Below are 21545 nucleotides of genomic sequence, written 5' to 3'. Positions count from 1 at the left end.
ATGCCAATTGCACGCTCCCTCAACTTGAGACATCGGTGGCATTGTTGTGACAAAAATTAAAATTTTAGAGAGCCATTTTATTGTCCCCTGCACAAGGTGCACCTGTGTAATGATCATGCTGTTTATTCAGCTTCTTTATATGCCACACCAGTCAGGTGGATGGATTATCTTGGCAAAGGAGAACATGCTCACTAACTGCACAAAATTTGAGAGAAATACATTTTTTTGTGTGTATGGAAAAATTCTGGGATCTTTTATTTCAGCTCATGAAACATTGGACCAATATTTCAAATGTTGCGTTTTATGTTTTTGTTCAGTGTATATATATCTAAAGAAGTCCACACACTCTCACATCCCTAGATTATATGCAGTATAAGCAAATTCAATGGAGACTGGAGAATGAGTGATTTTACAGCATTATCTCTCTTTCTCAGATCTTAAACATGTTCCAATCTTAACTGTCTGGACCAATATAAAAAACAATCTAAAGAAATTCACACACGGACACACTCCTAAAGTATATTATAGAGTACAAGCAAATCCAATGCAAGGCAATAGAGAATGAGGCATGCTACAGCAGTGCTAAACATGTTGCATACCCCACCAAGAGACATGCACAAACGTGTGTATGTTTGTGGTATGCGTGTACACGTGTGCTTTTGAGAAAGGGAGAGAAAGAGGGAGAATGCTTCAGAATGCCTCACTCTCCATTGACTTGCATTGGATTTGTTAAAACTGTATAATATACTCTAGGAGTGTGTGTGATTGGATTTCCTTAGATATTGCTTTTATGTACAGTCAATAAATAGTACCCTTAAAACACCAGTCTCAAAGTCAACAGTGAAGAGGTGACTCTGGGATGCTGGCCTTCTAGGCAGAGTTGCAAAGACAAAGCCATATCTCAGACTGGTCAATAAAAAGAAAAGATTAAGATGGGCAAAATAACACAGACACTGGACAGAGGAACTCTGCCTAGAAGGCCAGCATCCTGGAGTTGCCTCTTCACTGTTGGCAAAGAGACTGGTGTTTTGCAGGTACTATTTAATGAAGCTGCCAGTTGAGGACTTGTGAGGCATCTGTTTCTCAAACTAGACACTCTAATGTACTTGTCCTCTTACTCAGTTGTGCACCGTGGCCTCCCACTCTTTATATTCTGGTTAGAGCCAGATTGGGCTGTTCTGTGAAGGGAGTAGTACACGGCGTTGTACGAGATCTTCAGGTTCTTGGCACTTTCTCGCATGGAATAGCCTTCATCTCGCAGAACAAGTATGGTGTTAAGACTGGTGTTTTGCGGATGCTATTTAATGACGCTGCCAAGTGAGGACTTGTGAGGCGTCTGTTTCTCAAACAATACGCCTATGTAGATATTACATAAAAAAATCTGCCGTTTCCATGGAAATATACCAAAAAGTTATTCAGATCTAAACATTGACTTGCATTGGGTTTTCTTATACTGCATATACTTTAGGGGTGTGTGTGTGAGAGAGTGTGTGTGTAGATGTATTTAGATTTTGTTTTTACACTGCTCAAAAAAATTAAGGGAACACTAAAATAACACATCCTAGATCTGAATGAATGAAATATTGTTATTAAATACTTTTTTCTTTACATAGTTGAATGTGCTGACAACAAAATCACACAAAAATTATCAATGGAAATCAAATTTATCAACCCATGGAGGTCTGGATTTGGAGTCACACTCAAAATTAAAGTGGAAAACCACACTACAGGCTGATCCAACTTTGATGTAATGTCCTTAAAACAAGTCAAAATGAGGCTCAGTAGTGTGTGTGGCCTCCACGTGCCTGTATGACCTCCCTACAACGCCTGGGCATGCTCCTGATGAGGTGGCGGATGGTCTCCTGAGGGATCTCCTCCCAGACCTGGACTAAAGCATCCTCCAACTCCTGGACAGTCTGTGGTGCAACGTGGCGTTGGTGGATGGAGCGAGACATGATGTCCCAGATGTGCTCAATTGGATTCAGGTCTGGAGAACGGGCGGGCCAGTCCATAGCATCAATGCCTTCCTCTTGCAGGAACTGCTGACACACTCCAGCCACATGAGGTCTAGCATTGTCTTGCATTAGGAGGAACCCAGGGCCAACCGCACCAGCATATGGTCTCACAAGGGGTCTGAGGATCTCATCTCGGTACCTAATGGCAGTCAGGCTACCTCTGGCAAGCACATGGAGGGCTGTGCGGCCCCCCAAAGAAATGCCACCCCACACCATGACTGACCCACCGCCAAACCGGTCATGCTGGAGGATGTTGCAGGCAGCAGAACATTCTCCACGGCGTCTCCAGACTCTGTCACGTCTGTCACATGTTCTCAGTGTGAACCTGCTTTCATCTGTGAAGAGCACAGGGCGCCAGTGGCGAATTTGCCAATCTTGGTGTTCTCTGGCAAATGCCAAACGTCCTGCACGGTGTTGGGCTGTAAGCACAACCCCCACCTGTGGACGTCGGGCCCTCATACCACCCTCATGGAGTCTGTTTCTGACCGTTTGAACAGACACATGCACATTTGTGGCCTGCTGGAGGTCATTTTGCAGGGCTCTGGCAGTGCTCCTCCTGCTCCTCCTTGCACAAAGGCGGAGTTAGGGGTCCTGCTGCTGGGTTGTTGCCCTCCTACGGCCTCCTCCACGTCTCCTGATGTACTGGCCTGTCTCCTGGTAGCGCCTCCATGCTCTGGACACTACGCTGACAGACACAGCAAACCTTCTTGCCACAGCTCGCATTGATGTGCCATCCTGGATGAGCTGCACTACCTGAGCCACTTGTATGGGTTGTAGACTCCGTCTCATGCTACCACTAGAGTGAAAGCACCGCCAGCATTCAAAAGTGACCAAAACATCAACCAGGAAGCATAGGAACTGAGAAGTGGTCTGTGGTCACCACCTGCAGAACCACTCCTTTATTGGGGGTGTCTTGCTAATTGCCTATAATTTCCACCTGTTGTCTATTCCATTTGCACAACAGCATGTGAAATGTATTGTCAATCAGTGTTGCTTCCTAAGTGGACAGTTTGATTTCACAGAAGTGTGATTGACTTGGAGTTACATTGTGTTGTTTAAGTGTTCCCTTTATTTTTTTGAGCAGTGTATATATTTGTCCAGACAATTATTCAGAACATGTTTGAGATCTGAGAATAAGAGAAAACGCTGTAATATATACAGTATATTGGTCTAGGCCATTGGTTCACAAACTTTTTATAGTCCCGTACCCCTTCAAACATTAAACCTCCAGCTGCGTACCCCCTCTAGCACCAGGGCCAGCGCACTCTCAAATGTTGTTTTTTGCCATCATTGTAAGCCTGCCATTGTAAGCCTACACACTCTACAATACATTTATTGAACATAAGAATGAGTGTGAGTTTTTGTCACAACCCAGCTTGTGGGAAGTGACAAAGAACTCTTATAGGACCAGGGCACAAATAATAATATAATAATCAATAATTTTGCTCTTCATTGAACCATCTTACATATAAAATTGTGAATAACTCACCACAGATTAATGAAAAGGGTATGCATGGAAGGATGCACATAACTCTGCAATGTTGGGTTGTATTGGAGAGAGTCTCAGTCTTAAATAATTTTCTACACACAGTCTGTGCCTGTATTCAGTTTTCATGCTAGTGGGGGCCGAGAATCCACTCTCACATAGGTACGTGGTTGCAAAGGGCAGGATACTCTGGAAGTGGCTTCTGATTAATTTACATTTTCACAGGACCGCTTGTTGCAATTTCGATGAGGCTGTCTTGTTCAGTAAGTGGACTGGAGGCTGGGCATGAATGTGATAATGAATCCAGTTGTTTGTGTCATCTGTTTCTGGAAAGTACCTGCGTAATTGCGCACCCAACTCACTCAGGTGCTTCGTTATATCACATTTGACATTGTCCGTAAACTTGAGTTCAGTTGCACACAAAAACTCATACAATGATGGAAAGACCTGTGTGTTGTCCTTGTTAATGCAGACAGAGAAGAGCTACAACTTCTTAATCATAACCTAAATTTTGTCCCGCACATTGAATATACACTGCTCAAAAAAATAAAGGGAACACTTAAACAACACAATGTAACTCCAAGTCAATCACACTTCTGTGAAATCAAACTGTCCACTTAGGAAGCAACACTGATTGACAATAAATTTCACATGCTGTTGTGCAAATGGAATAGACAAAATGTGGAAATTATAGGCAATTAGCAAGACACCCCCAATAAAGGAGTGGTTCTGCAGGTGGTGACCACAGACCAATTCTCAGTTCCTATGCTTCCTGGCTGATGTTTTGGTCACTTTTGAATACTGGCGGTGCTTTCACTCTAGTGGTAGCATGAGACGGAGTCTACAACCCACACAAGTGGCTCAGGTAGTGCAGCTCATCCAGGATGGCACATCAATGCGAGCTGTGGCAAGAAGGTTTGCTGTGTCTGTCAGCGTAGTGTCCAGAGCATGGAGGCGCTACCAGGAGACAGGCCAGTACATCAGGAGACGTGGAGGAGGCCGTAGGAGGTCAACAACCCAGCAGCAGGACCGCTACCTCCGCCTTTGTGCAAGGAGGGGCACTGCCAGAGCCCTGCAAAATGACCTCCAGCAGGCCACAAATGTGCATGCGTCTGCTCAAACGGTCAGAAACAGACTCCATGAGGGTGGTATGAGGGCCCGACGTCCACAGGTGGGGGTTGTGCTTACAGCCCAACACCGTGCAGGACGTTTGGCATTTGCCAGAGAACACCAAGATTGGCAAATTCGCCACTGTGCTCTTCACAGATGAAAGCAGGTTCACACTGAGCACATGAGCACATGTGACAGACGTGACAGAGTCTGGAGACGCCGTGGAGAACGTTCTGCTGCCTGCAACATCCTCCAGCATGACCGGTTTGGCGGTGGGTCAGTCATGGTGTGGGGTGGCATTTCTTTGTGGGGCCGCACAGCCCTCCATGTGCTCGCCAGAGGTAGCCTGACTGCCATTAGGTACCGAGATGAGGTCCTCAGACCCCTTGTGAGACCATATGCTGACACATGCACATTGGTGGCCTGCTGGAGGTAATTTTGCAGGGCTCTGGCAGTGCTCCTCCTTGCACAAAGGCGGAGGTAGCGGTCCTGCTGCTGGGTTGTTGCCCTCCTACGGCCTCCTCCACGTCTCCTGGTGTACTGGCCTGTCTCCTGGTAGCGCCTCCATGCTCTGGACACTACGCTGACAGACACAGCAAACCTTCTTGCCACAGCTCGCATTGATGTGCCATCCTGGCTGAGCTGCACTACCTGAGCCACTTGTGTGGGTTGTAGACTCCGTCTCATGCTACCACTAGAGTGAAAGCACCGCCAGTATTCAAAAGTGACCAAAACATCAGCCAGGAAGCATAGGAACTGAGAATTGGTCTGTGGTCACCACCTGCAGAACCACTCCTTTATTGGGGGTGTCTTGCTAATTGCCTATAATTTCCACATTTTGTCTATTCCATTTGCACAACAGCATGTGAAATTTATTGTCAATCAGTGTTGCTTCCTAAGTGGACAGTTTGATTTCACAGAAGTGTGATTGACTTGGAGTTACATTGTGTTGTTTAAGTGTTCCCTTTATTTTTTTGAGCAGTGTAGTTGCAGAGTCCCTGTAATCCTAGATTCAGATCATTCAGGAGAGAAAAAATATCACCCAGATAGGCCAGTCGTGTGAGAAACTTGTCATCATGCAAGCGGTCAGACAAGTGAAAATTATGGTAAATAAAAACATCTTTAAGCTTGTGTCAATACTTTGCCCCTTGATAACCAGCGCACTTCTGTATGTTGTAAAAGCGTTACATGGTCACTGTACATATCATTGCATAGTGCAGAAAATACATGAGTTCAGGGGCCTTGCTTTAACCATTTTCACTGTGGTGTCCAAAACATCTTTCAAGCTGTCAGGCATTCCCTTGGCAGCAAGAACCTCTTTGTGGATGCTACAGTGTACCCAAGTGGCGTCGGAAGCAATTGCTTGCACGCGCATTACCACTCCACAGTCTCCCTGTCATGACTTTTGCGCCATCAGTACAGATACCAACACATCTTGACCACCAAAGTCCATTTGATGTCACTAAGCTGTCCAGTGCTTTAAACATATCCTCTGCTGTTGTCCAGGTTTCCAGAAGAGGATGTCTTCCTTAATTGACCCCCCATAAACGTAACGGACATATACCAGGAGCTGTGTCAGGCCCGCCACGTCTGTTGACTCATCCAGCAGTAACGCATATAATTCACTGGCTTATATGCGAAGCAGTAATTGTTTTAAAATATCTACTGCTATGTCACTGATGAGTCGTGAAATAGTGTTGTTTGATGAAGGCATTGTCTGTATAGTTTTTTTTTTGTTGCCTTTTCCCCCAACATTGTCACAACCATATCTGCGGTAGCAAGAAGAATTAGGTCTTCCACAATAATATAGGGCTTGCCTGTATAAATATTATTAAGATCTGATCATGTGAACATGTACTCACATGACTTGATTCATGAAATGTGTAATGTGTAAAACAGTAACCCCATTCGTCCAAATAGACTAAATATAGTACAATATCAAAACACCCACATTGTAGACAAACGCTTTGGCCAACTTAAAACAGTCAGATTTGTCAATCAGTATGCTCAGAGAACAAGTGTAACAAAGGACATTTTTTATTTCCGTTATGGACATGTTTGGGTTAAGGGCCTATGGTTCTTATTACGGGTGCATGGATGATCTTGATAGGGTTATCACTCTTTACTCTGGGTAAAGGTTTTTCCATGGACCTAGACATCTGTGTGTATTATGCATAGTGCACAGCTTATATGGATTTAGTATTGTTGTTTGAGCGCTGTATACGGTAAAGAGCATAGGGAATGCATATCTCTAGATCTGGAACACCTAGCTACATTTGCAGAGAGAAAGCTTGGCGCAAGGAGGGGGAAATGTTTATGACAAACACACTGTTGTCTACCCAGATACTCCATTCGTCTGTTTTTTAAATTAGCAAGCTTGTGTGAGAGGGTCATTAGGAATGACTTAGAGCTCTGAGAGAGGAGAGCAGAGGGGCTGCTGAGGTTAAAGACAGAGACACTGAATGCTGACTCCACAACACATAGATCTATGAATCTATCTATCTGCCCCAGCAGCCAAAACAACAGCTAACATATCAATACAACACTCTGCAAACACAACACACATCACTGTCACTAACACTGTCTGCACATCACCACCCTTTAACAAACAATCAAACAAACACACACACACACACACAGCACAAACAAACACATCCCCACCTCAGGTCACAACCCTGAACCGAAACACGAAACACTTTACAAACACCAGACTACCAACTACTATTACATACAACACACTGAAACTCACAGAGAATACAGGATCGTACCATTTTCAGGGTGCTCCATTTCCCCAATGCTGCCGTCTGGGGTGGTCCTCTCGTAGTGATCCTCAGGCAGGGTCAGGGGCCCGATACGGGGGCCAGACGATGACTTACTGCTGGTCGTCTCTGACTCCTCCAGGCCGCTGTCATAGTAACTGTGCTGAGATGCATCCTGCAGATCCTGCACCGGATTGGTTGTGGAGAATGTCACTCTGCGATGGGGGAGCTGAAATCAGAAAATATCTCCATCAACATAAAAGTCTAACATAAACCTTCTTAATAGAGGAATTTCCCCCTTGCAAAGATCAGTTTACTAAATGGCCAGTCGCCATATTCAACAATGGAAAGATGACGCCCACACACAGTACACTCCCCCACCCACGCACACAAACACCCCTCGTAAAACTGAGAAAACCACTGGTATAGCAGAAAAGGCCTTATTGCCTATTCTGTGCTGCTGAGAGTTTGTGGTAGAGATCAATAACCCAGGTCTGTACTCCACTCTCCCCTTCTCCATCTTCCCCTGTTCTCTTAGGCAGAACAGATCCATTTTAGCAGGGATTGGAAGCAATATGCCAGTCCTTTTAGCACATATACAGGAACCATTCAGGACTGCTTTTAGAGTGTTCATAGAGCTATCAATACTGGGTTGTTAATCAAGCCTACCTGACCACTAATGCTCTCAGGATGCTTTTATTAGTATCAATCATTTTTTATCTCTCAACCCTTAATTTGCTCTTCCTCTCTGTTTCATTCATTCTTTCTTTCACTCACAATCAGTACTTCCTATTTGTATTGTGGCCCCACATGTGGCCCCACATACACTGCATGTACACTTCCTCTTCCCACATGGCCCAGTGCAAATGGTCATGGCCATACAAAAAGCCCACGGATAACATTTGCCCGGGACAATTAAGTGAACCTTAGCCATCAATTTAAACCTAACTGAACGATATGCTTTCTACCTATGCAGACACTTTATAAAAACTCTCTATGTATGTGTGTGTATATGTACAGTATGTGTTTGTGAGTGTGTGTTTGAATGTGTACGTGTGTGTCTTAGGGCATAACATGTGTTTCCTCCCTTAATTACGTTATTTAGGGGGGGGGGGGGGGTGAGGTAGCCTAGTGGTTAGAGTATTTGGCCAGTAAGCAAACGGTTGCTATTCCAAATCCCAGAGCTGACAAGGTAAAAATCTGTCATTCTGCCCCTGAACAAGGCAGTTAACACACTGTTCTTAGGCCGTCATTGTAACTAAGAATTTGTTCTTAACTGACTTGCCTAGTTAAATAAAGGTTAAATATATATATATTTTTTATCTGTAATAAAAACATGCACGCCGCACTTCTGGTGCAACGTAAATGTAAGTGACATTATTTTATCTACTGTGAAAAATGTGCACATCAGCCTTTGTGGAGAATTGCAAATGGAATTGCTTGATCTACTGTATGAAAGAATACCATGCCTCATGAAGAATGCAAATTGCATTGTTTGATCTGTGTTAAGGCCTACATGTACCTTGCAACTTGGATATAATGTACTTAGTATACAGACTTTTATTGGGACGTGGGTTAGCATTGTTATTGTGATATTTCAATCAAGCCGGTTATTGCTTTACTAGAACGGACTGAGGTAATGTTATTCTCAAGGAGAACTCGCAAACTGTGATTAAGGGTATCCTAAGCAGACACATTACTATTTAAATATAAGGGTGCATTTAGTTGTTTAAATATGGATTCTTGCTTAAACTGCTCCTGTAGGCATTGCTCCAGAGTCAGCATTTCCCTGGGTAGGCTATGTATTGTAGACTGGGAGGCTAGGGCTACGCAGATGGGAAATAAGATAAATTTTTAGTCAGAACACAGCTACTTCACCAGGGCTGGAGCGGGTACAGAGAGGAGACAGAGGGGGCATTGCGCTGGCAGTCGGGGTCAATGCTGAGGGCTAGAGGCGACTTGGAGGAGATTGTATAGGACTAGAGGCTGGAAACTCAAAGAATTGGATCTGGGGATGGGGCTTAAGCAAAATCAAAAAGCACTGTATGTGGTGCAGAAGAAGATGGCTGACGTCTCCCATGCTTCTAACCAATTGTGCTATTTTGTTCGGTTTTTTTGCGTTGTTTGTAAAAATTGCTACTAGAAATTTGCTCCGGGTCGTCCCTGAGGCCGGTGTCGGCGCGCTGCTCGAGCCGCGCGTCAGGGAGGGGCTACTGTCACGACTCCCGCCGAAGTCGGTTCCTTTCCTTGTTCGGGCGGTGCTCGGCGGTCGACGTCACCGGTCTTCTAGCCATCGCCACTCCACCTTTCATTTTCCATTTGTTTTGTCTTGTTTTTCCACACACCTGTTTTACATTCCCTCATCACTCTACGTGTATATATTCCTCTGTTCCCCCCCATGTCTGTGTGTGTAATTGTTCGTTACGTGTCATGTGTGACGCTTCATGCTGTTTTTTTTTCGCCGGGTCTTGTTTGGAACCCGTGGTATTGTATGCTTGTCACGTAGAGTAGACCAGAAGGCTAAACTGGAAAACCTAACCTCTATCAAAATAAAAAGATGGCGGAACCGCAAAAGTTCTTCTGTGCAAGGGTGTTTATTTACAAAGTGATTCCGGAACAAAAACAACAGTACTGCCATCAAACATATACCTTATGGGCCAGCTAAAAACAATGCTACCCCATCCACAGCTCAATCCAAAATGCTTCCCCATGAACTGAAAGAGAGGCTCCTTTTGTAGGGCTAGCCCCTCCCCTCAGAACAATTAACACTAATTAATTAAGCAATTACCTAGTCAAACCTACATTTTCCATTAACTAAACATACTAAAGGATATACATTGCAACACGTTTTTTAAACAATATCACAACATAACATTTACAACATTACATCACTACTGACAGTGTCTTCAAATATGCCCATTTACATTAATGAGCCATTTGGGACAGGCACTATAAAGTCAGCCCAATTCCCTTAGCTCGGGTCCTTTTCCAGCATACCGGAAGCTACAGAGTACATTATTTGTGTGACGAGTGTGCTATTCGCTTTTGCCTTTGGCGGGAGTGTCGTTACGCAGTTGCGTCAGACTGTTTTCCTTCTGCAAAATAAAATGTGCCTGTTCACTCATCTCTGCTCTCCTGCACCTGACTTCAGTTAACCAGTTGCGCACACTGTTGACACCTCCTGGTTCCTTCTTACAAGCAAAAACTAAATCAGGAAGTACCAGTGACTCGCTCAATACGGAAGTGTCAGATGACGCAGATGCTACACTACTGTTTTGCTAGCACAGAATGGAATATTTTCCGGGATTCATCCAATGGCATTTAGGAGTATACCACCTCAGTCATAGGCATCATCAATGACGTCGTCTCCACAGTGACCGTACGTACATATCCCAACCAGAAGCCATGGATAACAGGCAACATCCGCATCGAGCTAAAGGCTAGTGCTGCCGCTTTCAAGGAGCAGGACACTAATCCGGACGCAATATATGAAATCCCGCTATGCCCTCAGACGAACCATCATTGGAGCGGGTTGGAGCGAGTAGTCGCATTTCGCTTCGCTCCACAGGTAGTATTACATTTCATTTCATTTCATTACAGTACAACGGTTTGATTTGTCTGATCTTAGCTAGCTACATAGCCGTCTTTGTATCAAAGATAATTGTGTAGTTTAGAGTAATTATCGAGGTTAGCTAGCCAGCTATTTTCGCACTTCTAACGTAGTCAACACTGCTAGCTAGCCAGCTAGCCAACTTCTACCGAAGTTGCTATTCTACTGAATAGCAGCACTGTAGAAACTATTACATTACAACGGAACGACTTGATTAGTGTAGTGTTAGCTAGCTACATAGTTGTCTTTGCTGTCTTTGTATCTAAGATAATTGTGTAGTTTAGAGTAACTATCGAGGTTAGCTAGCCAGCTATTTTCGTCCGCCGCGCCACCGTTCTCCTACCTAGTCAACACTGCTAGCTAGCCAGCTAGCCAACTTCTACCGAATAGCAGCACTGTAGAAACTATTACATTACAACGGAACGACTTGATTAGTGTAGTGTTAGCTAGCTACATAGTTGTCTTTGCTGTCTTTGTATCTAAGATAATTGTGTAGTTTAGAGTAACTATCGAGGTTAGCTAGCCAGCTATTTTCGTCCGCCGCGCCACCGTTCTCCTACCTAGTCAACACTGCTAGCTAGCCAGCTAGCCAACTTCTACCGAATAGCAGCACTGTAGAAACTATTACATTACAACGGAACGACTTGACTAGTGTAGTGTTAGCTAGCTACATAGTTGTCTTTGCTGTCTTTGTATCTAAGATAATTGTGTAGTTTAGAGTAATTATCGAGGTTACCTAGCCAGTTATCGAGGTTACCTAGCCAGCTACACTTTCAAACAAAGTCAACAACGCAGCCACTGCTAGCTAGCCTACTTCACCAGTCAGCAGTACTGTATCATTTTAATCATTTTAGTCAATAAGATTTTTGCAACGTAAGCTTAACTTTCTGAACATTCGAGACGTGTAGTCCACTTGTCATTCCAATCTCCTTTGCATTAGCGTAGCCTCTTCTGTAGCCTGTCAACTATGTGTCTGTCTATCCCTGTTCTCTCCTCTCTGCACAGACCATACAAACGCTTCACACCGCGTGGCCGCGGCCACCCTAACCTGGTGGTCCCAGCGCGCACGACCCACGTGGAGTTCCAGGTCTCCGGCAGCCTCTGGAACTGCCGATCTGCGGCCAACAAGGCAGAGTTCATCTCAGCCTATGCTTCCCTCCAGTCCCTCGACTTCTTGGCACTGACGGAAACATGGATTACCACAGATAACACTGCTACTCCTACTGCTCTCTCCTCGTCTGCCCACGTGTTCTCGCACACCCCGAGAGCTTCTGGTCAGCGGGGTGGTGGCACTGGGATCCTCATCTCTCCCAAGTGGTCATTCTCTCTTTCTCCCCTTACCCATCTGTCTATCGCCTCCTTTGAATTCCATGCTGTCACAGTTACCAGCCCTTTCAAGCTTAACATCCTTATCATTTATCGCCCTCCAGGTTCCCTTGGAGAGTTCATCAATGAGCTTGATGCCTTGATAAGCTCCTTTCCTGAGGACGGCTCACCTCTCACAGTTCTGGGTGACTTTAACCTCCCCACGTCTACCTTTGACTCATTCCTCTCTGCCTCCTTCTTTCCACTCCTCTCCTCTTTTGACCTCACCCTCTCACCTTCCCCCCCTACTCACAAGGCAGGCAATACGCTTGACCTCATCTTTACTAGATGCTGTTCTTCCACTAACCTCATTGCAACTCCCCTCCTAGTCTCCGACCACTACCTTGTATCCTTTTCCCTCTCGCTCTCATCCAACACTTCCCACACTGCCCCTACTCGGATGGTATCGCGCCGTCCCAACCTTCGCTCTCTCTCCCCCGCTACTCTCTCCTCTTCCATCCTATCATCTCTTCCCTCTGCTCAAACCTTCTGCAACCTATCTCCTGATTCTGCCTCCTCAACCCTCCTCTCCTCCCTTTCTGCATCCTTTGACTCTCTATGTCCCCTATCCTCCAGGCCGGCTCGGTCCTCCCCTCCTGCTCCGTGGCTCGACGACTCATTGCGAGCTCACAGAACAGGGCTCCGGGCAGCCGAGCGGAAATGGAGGAAAACTCGCCTCCCTGCGGACCTGGCATCCTTTCACTCCCTCCTCTCTACATTTTCCTCTTCTGTCTCTGCTGCTAAAGCCACTTTCTACCACTCTAAATTCCAAGCATCTGCCTCTAACTCTAGGAAGCTCTTTGCCACCTTCTCCTCCCTCCTGAATCCTCCTCCCCCCCCCCCCCCTCCTCCCTCTCTGCAGATGACTTCGTCAACCATTTTGAAAAGAAGGTCGACGACATCCGATCCTCGTTTGCTAAGTCAAACGACACCGCTGGTTCTGCTCACACTGCCCTACCCTGTGCTCTGACCTCTTTCTCCCCTCTCTCTCCAGATGAAATCTTGCGTCTTGTGACGGCCGGCCGCCCAACAACCTGCCCGCTTGACCCCATCCCCTCCTCTCTTCTCCAGACCATTTCCGGAGACCTTCTCCCTTACCTCACCTCGCTCATCAACTCATCCTTGACCGCTGGCTACGTCCCTTCCGTCTTCAAGAGAGCGAGAGTTGCACCCCTTCTGAAAAAACCTACACTCGATCCCTCCGATGTCAACAACTACAGACCAGTATCCCTTCTTTCTTTTCTCTCCAAAACTCTTGAACGTGCCGTCCTTGGCCAGCTCTCCTGCTATCTCTCTCAGAATGACCTTCTTGATCCAAATCAGTCAGGTTTCAAGACTAGTCATTCAACTGAGACTGCTCTTCTCTGTGTCACGGAGGCGCTCCGCACTGCTAAAGCTAACTCTCTCTCCTCTGCTCTCATCCTTCTAGACCTATCGGCTGCCTTTGATACTGTGAACCATCAGATCCTCCTCTCCACCCTCTCCGAGTTGGGCATCTCCGGCGCGGCCCACGCTTGGATTGCGTCCTACCTGACAGGTCGCTCCTACCAGGTGGCGTGGCGAGAATCTGTCTCCGCACCACGTGCTCTCACCACTGGTGTCCCCCAGGGCTCTGTTCTAGGCCCTCTCCTATTCTCGCTATACACCAAGTCACTTGGCTCTGTCATATCCTCACATGGTCTCTCCTATCATTGCTATGCAGACGACACACAATTAATCTTCTCCTTTCCCCCTTCTGATAACCAGGTGGCGAATCGCATCTCTGCATGTCTGGCAGACATATCAGTGTGGATGACGGATCACCACCTCAAGCTGAACCTCGGCAAGACGGAGCTGCTCTTCCTCCCGGGGAAGGACTGCCCGTTCCATGATCTCGCCATCATGGTTGACAACTCCATTGTGTCCTCCTCCCAGAGCGCTAAGAACCTTGGCGTGATCCTGGACAACACCCTGTCGTTCTCAACTAACATCAAGGCGGTGACCCGTTCCTGTAGGTTCATGCTCTACAACATTCGCAGAGTACGACCCTGCCTCACACAGGAAGCGGCGCAGGTCCTAATCCAGGCACTTGTCATCTCCCGTCTGGATTACTGCAACTCGCTGTTGGCTGGGCTCCCTGCCTGTGCCATTAAACCCCTACAACTCATCCAGAACGCCGCAGCCCGTCTGGTGTTCAACCTTCCCAAGTTCTCTCACGTCACCCCGCTCCTCCGCTCTCTCCACTGGCTTCCAGTTGAAGCTCGCATCCGCTACAAGACCATGGTGCTTGCCTACGGAGCTGTGAGGGGAACGGCACCTCCGTACCTTCAGGCTCTGATCAGGCCCTACACCCAAACAAGGGCACTGCGTTCATCCACCTCTGGCCTGCTCGCCTCCCTACCTCTGAGGAAGTACAGTTCCCGCTCAGCCCAGTCAAAACTGTTCGCTGCTCTGGCACCCCAATGGTGGAACAAACTCCCTCACGACGCCAGGTCAACGGAGTCAATCACCACCTTCCGGAGACACCTGAAACCCCACCTCTTTAAGGAATACCTAGGATAGGATAAAGTAATCCTTCTAATCCCCCCCCCCCTTAAAAGAGTTAGATGCACTATTGTAAAGTGGTTGTTCCACTGGATATCATAAGGTGAATGCACCAATTTGTAAGTCGCTCTGGATAAGAGCGTCTGCTAAATGACTTAAATGTAATGTAAATGTAAATCATACAAGCAAAGCCTCAATACAGAACTAAGATTGAATCCTACTATACCGGCTCTGACACTCATCAGATGTGGCAGGGCTTGAAAACTATTACGGACTACAAAGGGAAACCCAGATGCAAGCTGCCCAGTGACGTGAGCCTAACAGACGAGCTAAATGCTTTTTTATGCTCGATTCGAGGCAAGCAACACTGAATCATGCACAAGAGCACCAGCTGTTCTGGATGTCTGTGTGATAATGCTCTCGGTAGCTGATGTGAGCAAAACATTTTAACAGGTCAACATTCACAAAGCCGCGGGGCCAGATGGATTACCAGGACGTGTACTCAAAGCATGTGCGGACCAACTGGTCAGTGTCTTCACTGACATTTTCAACCTCTCCCTGACTGAGTCTGTAATACCTACATGTTTCAATTAGACCACCTAAATGATTATTGCTCCATAGCACTCACATCGGTAGCCATGAAGTGCTTTGAAAGGCTGGTCATGTCTCACATCAACAACATCCTCCCAGATACCCTAGACCCACTCCAATTCGCATACCGCCCCAACAGATCCACAGATGACGCAATCTCAATTGCACTCCACACTGCCCTTTCCCACATGGACAAAAGGAACACCTATGTGAGAATGCTGTTCATTGACTACAGCTCAGCGTTCAACACCATAGTTCCCACGAAGCTCATCACTAAGCTAAACACCTCCCTTTGCAACAGGGTCCTGGACTTCCTGACGGGCCGCCCCCAGGTGGTAAGGGTAGGCAACAGCACGTCTGCCACGCTGATCCTCAACACTGGGGCCCCTCAGTGGGGTGTACTTAGTCCCCTCCTGTATTCCCTGTTCACCCACGACTGTGTGGCCAAACACGACTCTAACACCATCATTAAGTATGCAGACGACACAACAGTGGTAGGCCTGATTCGCGACAACGATGAGACAGCCTATAGGGAGGAGGTCAGGGCACTGGTAGTGTGGTGCCAGGACAACAACCTCTCCCTCAATGCGAGCAAGATATAGGAGCTGATCGTGGACTACAGGAAAAGGCGGGCCAAACAGGCCCCCATTAACATCAACTGGGCTGTAGTGGAGCTGGTCGAGAGTTTCAAGTTCCTTGGTGTCCACTTCAAACACACCTGCAAGACAAACAATCTTCTGCTCTGGCCAGCAAAAAGCCCGGATCTCATTCCCATTGAGCACATCTGGGACCCGTTGGATCGGAGGGTGAGGGCTAGGGCCATTCCCCCCAGAAATGTCCAGGAAATTGCAGGTGCCTTGGTGGAAGAGTGGGGTAACATCTCACAGCAAGAATTGGTAAATCTGGTGCAGTCCATGAGGAGGAGATGCACTGCAGTCCTTAATGCAGCTGATGGCCACACCAGATACTGACTGTTGCTTTTGATTTTGATTCCCCCTTTTTTCAGGGACACATTATTCAATTTCTGTGAAACTTGTTCAGTTTATGTCTCAGTTGTTGAATCTTGTTTTGTTCATACAAATATTTACGCATGTTAAGTTTGCTGAAAATAAACGCAGTTGACCGTGAGAGGACGTTTCTTTTTTGCTGAGTTTATATGTTTTTTAAATTAATTTAGCTTATTTGGTAAATATTTTCTTAACTCTTATTAACTTCTACCGCCTCAGAAACCCGGATCCGGGAGCACCCCCCACCACCCCCACCAGTAAAAAAAGCTGACTAGCATAGCTAGCATAGCGTCACAAGTAAATACTAGCATCTAAATATCATTCAATCACAAGTCCAAGACACCAGATGAAAGATACACTTCTTGTGAATCCAGCAATCATTTCTGATTTTTAAAATGTTTTACAGGGAAGACACAATATGTAAATCTATTAGCTAACCACGTTAGCAAAAGACACCATTTTTCTTACTGCACAATTTTTTCACTCCATCACCAGCTATCACCAATTCGACCAAATAAAGATATAAATAGCCACTAACCAAGAAAAAACTTCATCAGATGACAGTCTGATAACATATTTATTGTATAGCATAGGTTTTGTTAGAAAAATGTGCATATTTCAGGTATAAATCATAGTTTGCCATTGCAGCCACCATCACAAATCTCACCAAAGCGACTAGAATTACTACAGAGAGCAACGTGTATTACCAATTTACTCATCATAAAACATTTCTTAAAAATACACAGCGCACAGCAATGGAAAGACACAGATCTTGTGAATTCAGACAATATTTCAGATTTTCTAAGTGTTTTACAGCGAAAACACAATAAATCGTTATATTAGCATACCACATGTGCAAACGTTACCCGAGCATTGATTCAAGGCAAAGAGAGCGATAACGTTATCATCACCAAAATATATTAATTTTTTCACTAACCTTCTCAGAATTCTTCCGATGACACTCCTGTAACATCATATTACACAATCCATATAGAGTTTGATCGAAAATGTGCATATTTAGCGGCACAAATCGTGCTTACACAATGGAAATACTGTCCAACTACTCAAGCAATCTGCCCGGCGCCATCTTGGAAAGACACCTATTTTTATCGAAAACTATTCATAAACTTGACTAAAAAAATACAAGTTGGACAGCAATTGAAAGACAAATTAGTTCTTAATGCAATCGCTGAATTACATTTCTAAAATTATCCTTACTGTGCAATACAGGGTGCGCCAAAGCGAAGCTACACAAAAAAAAATGGCGATATATGCGTTTAACATTTTTCAACAGAACAACGATTTATCATCATAAATAGTTCTTACTATGAGCTGAGCTTCCATCAGAATCTTGGGCAATGTATCCTTTCTCCGGTCTAATCGTCTTTTGGTCGAAAGATGTCCTCTTGTCCTGTCGAAATGGCCACTAACGTTCGGCATCTACAGGAAAAGTGTCCAACTCTTCAAAGTGCGTCACAAAGAAATGCCTCAAAATCGCACTAAACGGATATAAATTGCTATAAAACGGTTTAAATTAACTACCTTATGATGTCTTTAACACCTATAACGAATAGAAATATGACCGGGGATATAGAAGTGCCTAAACCAAAGCTTGGAAGGAGGCCAGTCCGACGACCACTCTGCGTCGAGCGCACCGTTGAAAAGAAAGGTACTTCCGCTCCAGGATCTTATATAAGGTCCCAGATTGCGCAATCGACTCCATTCAAATTGTCACCACTTACTGACATCTAGAGGAAGGCGTAGGCAGTGTTTGTAGCCCCATAGCATTCACAGGGACTTATAAACTGACCTGGGAGCAGGGGCCAAGATTTCTGAAATCTCACTCCCTGGCAGGAAAAGTGCTGTAGAATGAGTTCTGTTTCACTCAGAGACATAATTCCAACGGTTTTAGAAACTAGAGAGTGTTTTCTATCCAATAATAACAATAATATGCATATTGTACGAGCAAGAATTGAGTACTAGGCAGTTTAATTTGGCAACGTCAAGAAAAAAAAGCTAACAGCTCCCCCTATTGACAAAAGGTTAAACTGCACTGTTGGTTAAGCATTTCACGGTAAGGTCTACACTTGTTGTATTTGGCACATGTGACAAATAAACTTTGATTTGATGTAAATGTGAGTATCTGATAATCTGATCGTTGTCATATAGAATGATCAGGATTTGATCAATGTCACATGGAATGATCATGATAGGAGTGCAAAAGAACATACAGATGGGATGAGTCCCAGACTGAGGAGTTGCTTGACCTGGCACAGCAGAGTGTAAATGATGCCCTGTAGCCAGTAGCTGGCTGATGGAACAGACTGGGATCAGTATGTTCCTCACACTTTAGGTGTGGTCTGATAAGAAGTGCTGCTCTAATGGGAGGAGAGACATTCTCAGCTCAGCATGAGCCAGGGAGGTGGGTGGGAGAGCTTTTTTGTATGAAAGTTCATTCACACCATTACTCCTGCATCCTGTCATATGAAACGGTGTGAACAGTGAGATTCATCATTAGATGTGCCAGCTTCATTCACACTCGCTGAGGCTGGCTGCAGTAATGCATGGTAGCACTGTGACAACATTATGGCATTTCAAGGCTGGTGCACTAGTTAAGTGCATTTCCTCAGCATAGAAAGGGTTTCTCATGGAGAGTAAGGTATTCTCAGGGACAGTGAAGAGCACGAATACAATACAATACCTCACTGAATGGCAAGATGTAGCGGTTTGTTAATCTAGCCATCTACTTGCTCCTTCTCTCCTCTCTTTCCATATAATGGGGCCCCTCCATATCCCCTTACATAAACAAATGTTTTCTCTTTCTTTGTCCTAACACGTGTCATGACGTGGCCCTTTCTTGGTGTAGATTGTGGCTTCCCCCCCTCTCTCACACTCTCTCCTAAACCCAGGTTTTGTTATCTAAGGTCATAAATTCCTGGCAGAGACTATCTACCCCTGGTCATGCAGAAAGAGAGGGAGAGAGCACAGAGAGAGAACAAAGGACTTCACTTGGCCAAACTCCTAAATCCACAAAAATGGGATAATTAAACATTCTTTCTACTTTTGAGAATGTGGGAATGATCCGTGGACACTTAAGGGACAGTTATGTTGAGTGTGTTTCATTTGGTGACCTCATGAAGGACAAGAAACATACATAACTATCAGGGATCAAGGTACGACCCAGATGCAGACTGTCGAAGTAACAATGTTTATTGTAGCAACAGGGGCAGGCAAAGATAGGTCAAGGTAGGCAGGGGGCAAAAATCCAAGGTATGGCAAAGGTACAGGATGGCAGGCAGATTCAGGGTCAGGCAGAGTTCAGTAATCCAGAGGTGGAGCAAAGGTACAGGACGGCAGGCATACTCAGGGTCAGGCAGAGAGGTCAGGCGGGCAGGTACAGGGTCAGGACAGGCAAAGGTCAAAAACCAGGAGGACAAGGAAAGAGAGACTGGGAAAATGATAGGCTCTGACAGGAAAAAACGCTGGTAAGCTTGAATGAACAAGATGAACTGGCAACAAACAGACAGAGAACACAGGTATGAATACACAGGGGATAATTGGGAAGACGGGCAACATCTGGAGGGGGTGGAGACAAGCACAAGGACAGGGGAAACAGATCAGGGTGTGACAATAACGGTATCTCTTAAAGTGTACATTTCCCAGCTGTCAGGTTTACATCTAAATATTGTGAAACGTATGTGGTTAAACATGAAACTATTTGTGAAAAGATGTAATGTGATGTTAACCTTCTAAATTAGAGTATGGATTTTCATAAAGATTAATGAGTCAGTGGCCACTCCTACATGACCATGCTGGTCATTTATGAACATTTGAACATCTTGGCCATGTTCTGTTATAATCTGCACCCGGCACAGCCAGAAGAGGACTGGCCACCGCTCATAGCCTGGTTCCTCTCTAGGTTTCTTCCTAGGTTCTGGCCTTTCTAGGGAGTTTTTCCTAGCCACCGTGCTTCTACACCTGCATTGCTTGCTGTTTGGGGTTTTAGGCTGGGTTTCTGTACAGCACTTTGAGATATCAGCTGATGTAAGAAGGGCTATATAAATACATTTGATTTGATGAGCATAGACATTACGTCGGCATCATGGAACTGCCCTTTCCTACTGCAACGTATTAAACCTACTCTTGATGAAATTCACACCAGACCATGCAAACCCCGGTGTTTGCTAAGGTTGCAAATGGTTGAATTTCTAAGACCAAAACATGCCGGGTGACGCTGGTGTGTGAAGTGGCTTAAACTACAACTCTACCAAAGGACAAGACTTGAACACGTGTAGCATTGGCTACACGGCTGGAAATGTTTCAACTCTGAGACTATCGATTCACTACAGAATAAGTGAGAAATTCTAGATGACACGAATTACTAGACTGCAGCTAGAAATTACGTAAACTTAGGGTGAGAATACCGACAACCGCCGAAGCATCTATTCTATGAGAACATTCTGAATGGTACACTGAAGTATCCATTCTAACCACCTACAACTACGAAAGACTGTGACTTCGATGAAATTTTACCAGAGACTCTGATGAACCCTACAGGATGATCGAGGATTCCAACAGAGAAGACAACAACGACATACGGACGTAAATATATATACATTGCAATTATTCTCGAATGAGCGTCCGTTCATGGGCAAAGGATTAGCGTTTCAATTAATATAAATATAGACTGTGTAATGAATCCATTTGTCTTTCCCGCTCTTTCTCAGTCCCACCCCTTTCCTTTTGTCTACCAAGCTGTCATATCTGCTTATCCCACTAGGGAATGTCCTGTCATTGTTAGTAACCAATATCTACTGTTTGTTTGTTTCTGTGATTATTTAGTGAGTTAGTAATGTGTCAAGTAATTATCTTTAGTAAAGTTAGTAAATAAATAATTAAATTACAAAAGGGAAAATAAATAAACATAAATATGGGTTCTATTTACAATGGTGTTTGTTCTTCACTGGTTGCCCTTTTCTTGTGGCAACAGGTCACACATCTTGCTGCTGCGATGGCACACTGTGGTATTTCACCCAGTAGATATGGAAGTTTATCAAAATTGGGTTTGTTTTCTAATTC

At 45.2% G+C, this 21545-nt stretch overlaps 1 protein-coding gene across 1 annotated transcript in view; it reads right to left on the bottom strand.

The window, feature by feature from the left end:
* Nucleotides 1-21545, bottom strand: part of LOC120043506 (protocadherin-1-like) — a 131291-nt gene that overhangs the window by 34682 nt on the left and 75064 nt on the right. The window contains exon 3 of the mRNA XM_038988096.1: nt 7380-7599. Within this exon, the coding sequence (XP_038844024.1) occupies nt 7380-7599 (220 nt within the window). The remainder of the gene's footprint in view (nt 1-7379; nt 7600-21545) is intronic.

This window comes from Salvelinus namaycush, chromosome 3 (genome assembly GCF_016432855.1).
Source record: "Salvelinus namaycush isolate Seneca chromosome 3, SaNama_1.0, whole genome shotgun sequence".
Lineage (NCBI taxonomy): Eukaryota > Metazoa > Chordata > Actinopteri > Salmoniformes > Salmonidae > Salvelinus > Salvelinus namaycush.
This window is presented reverse-complemented; position numbering and strand designations above follow the sequence as displayed.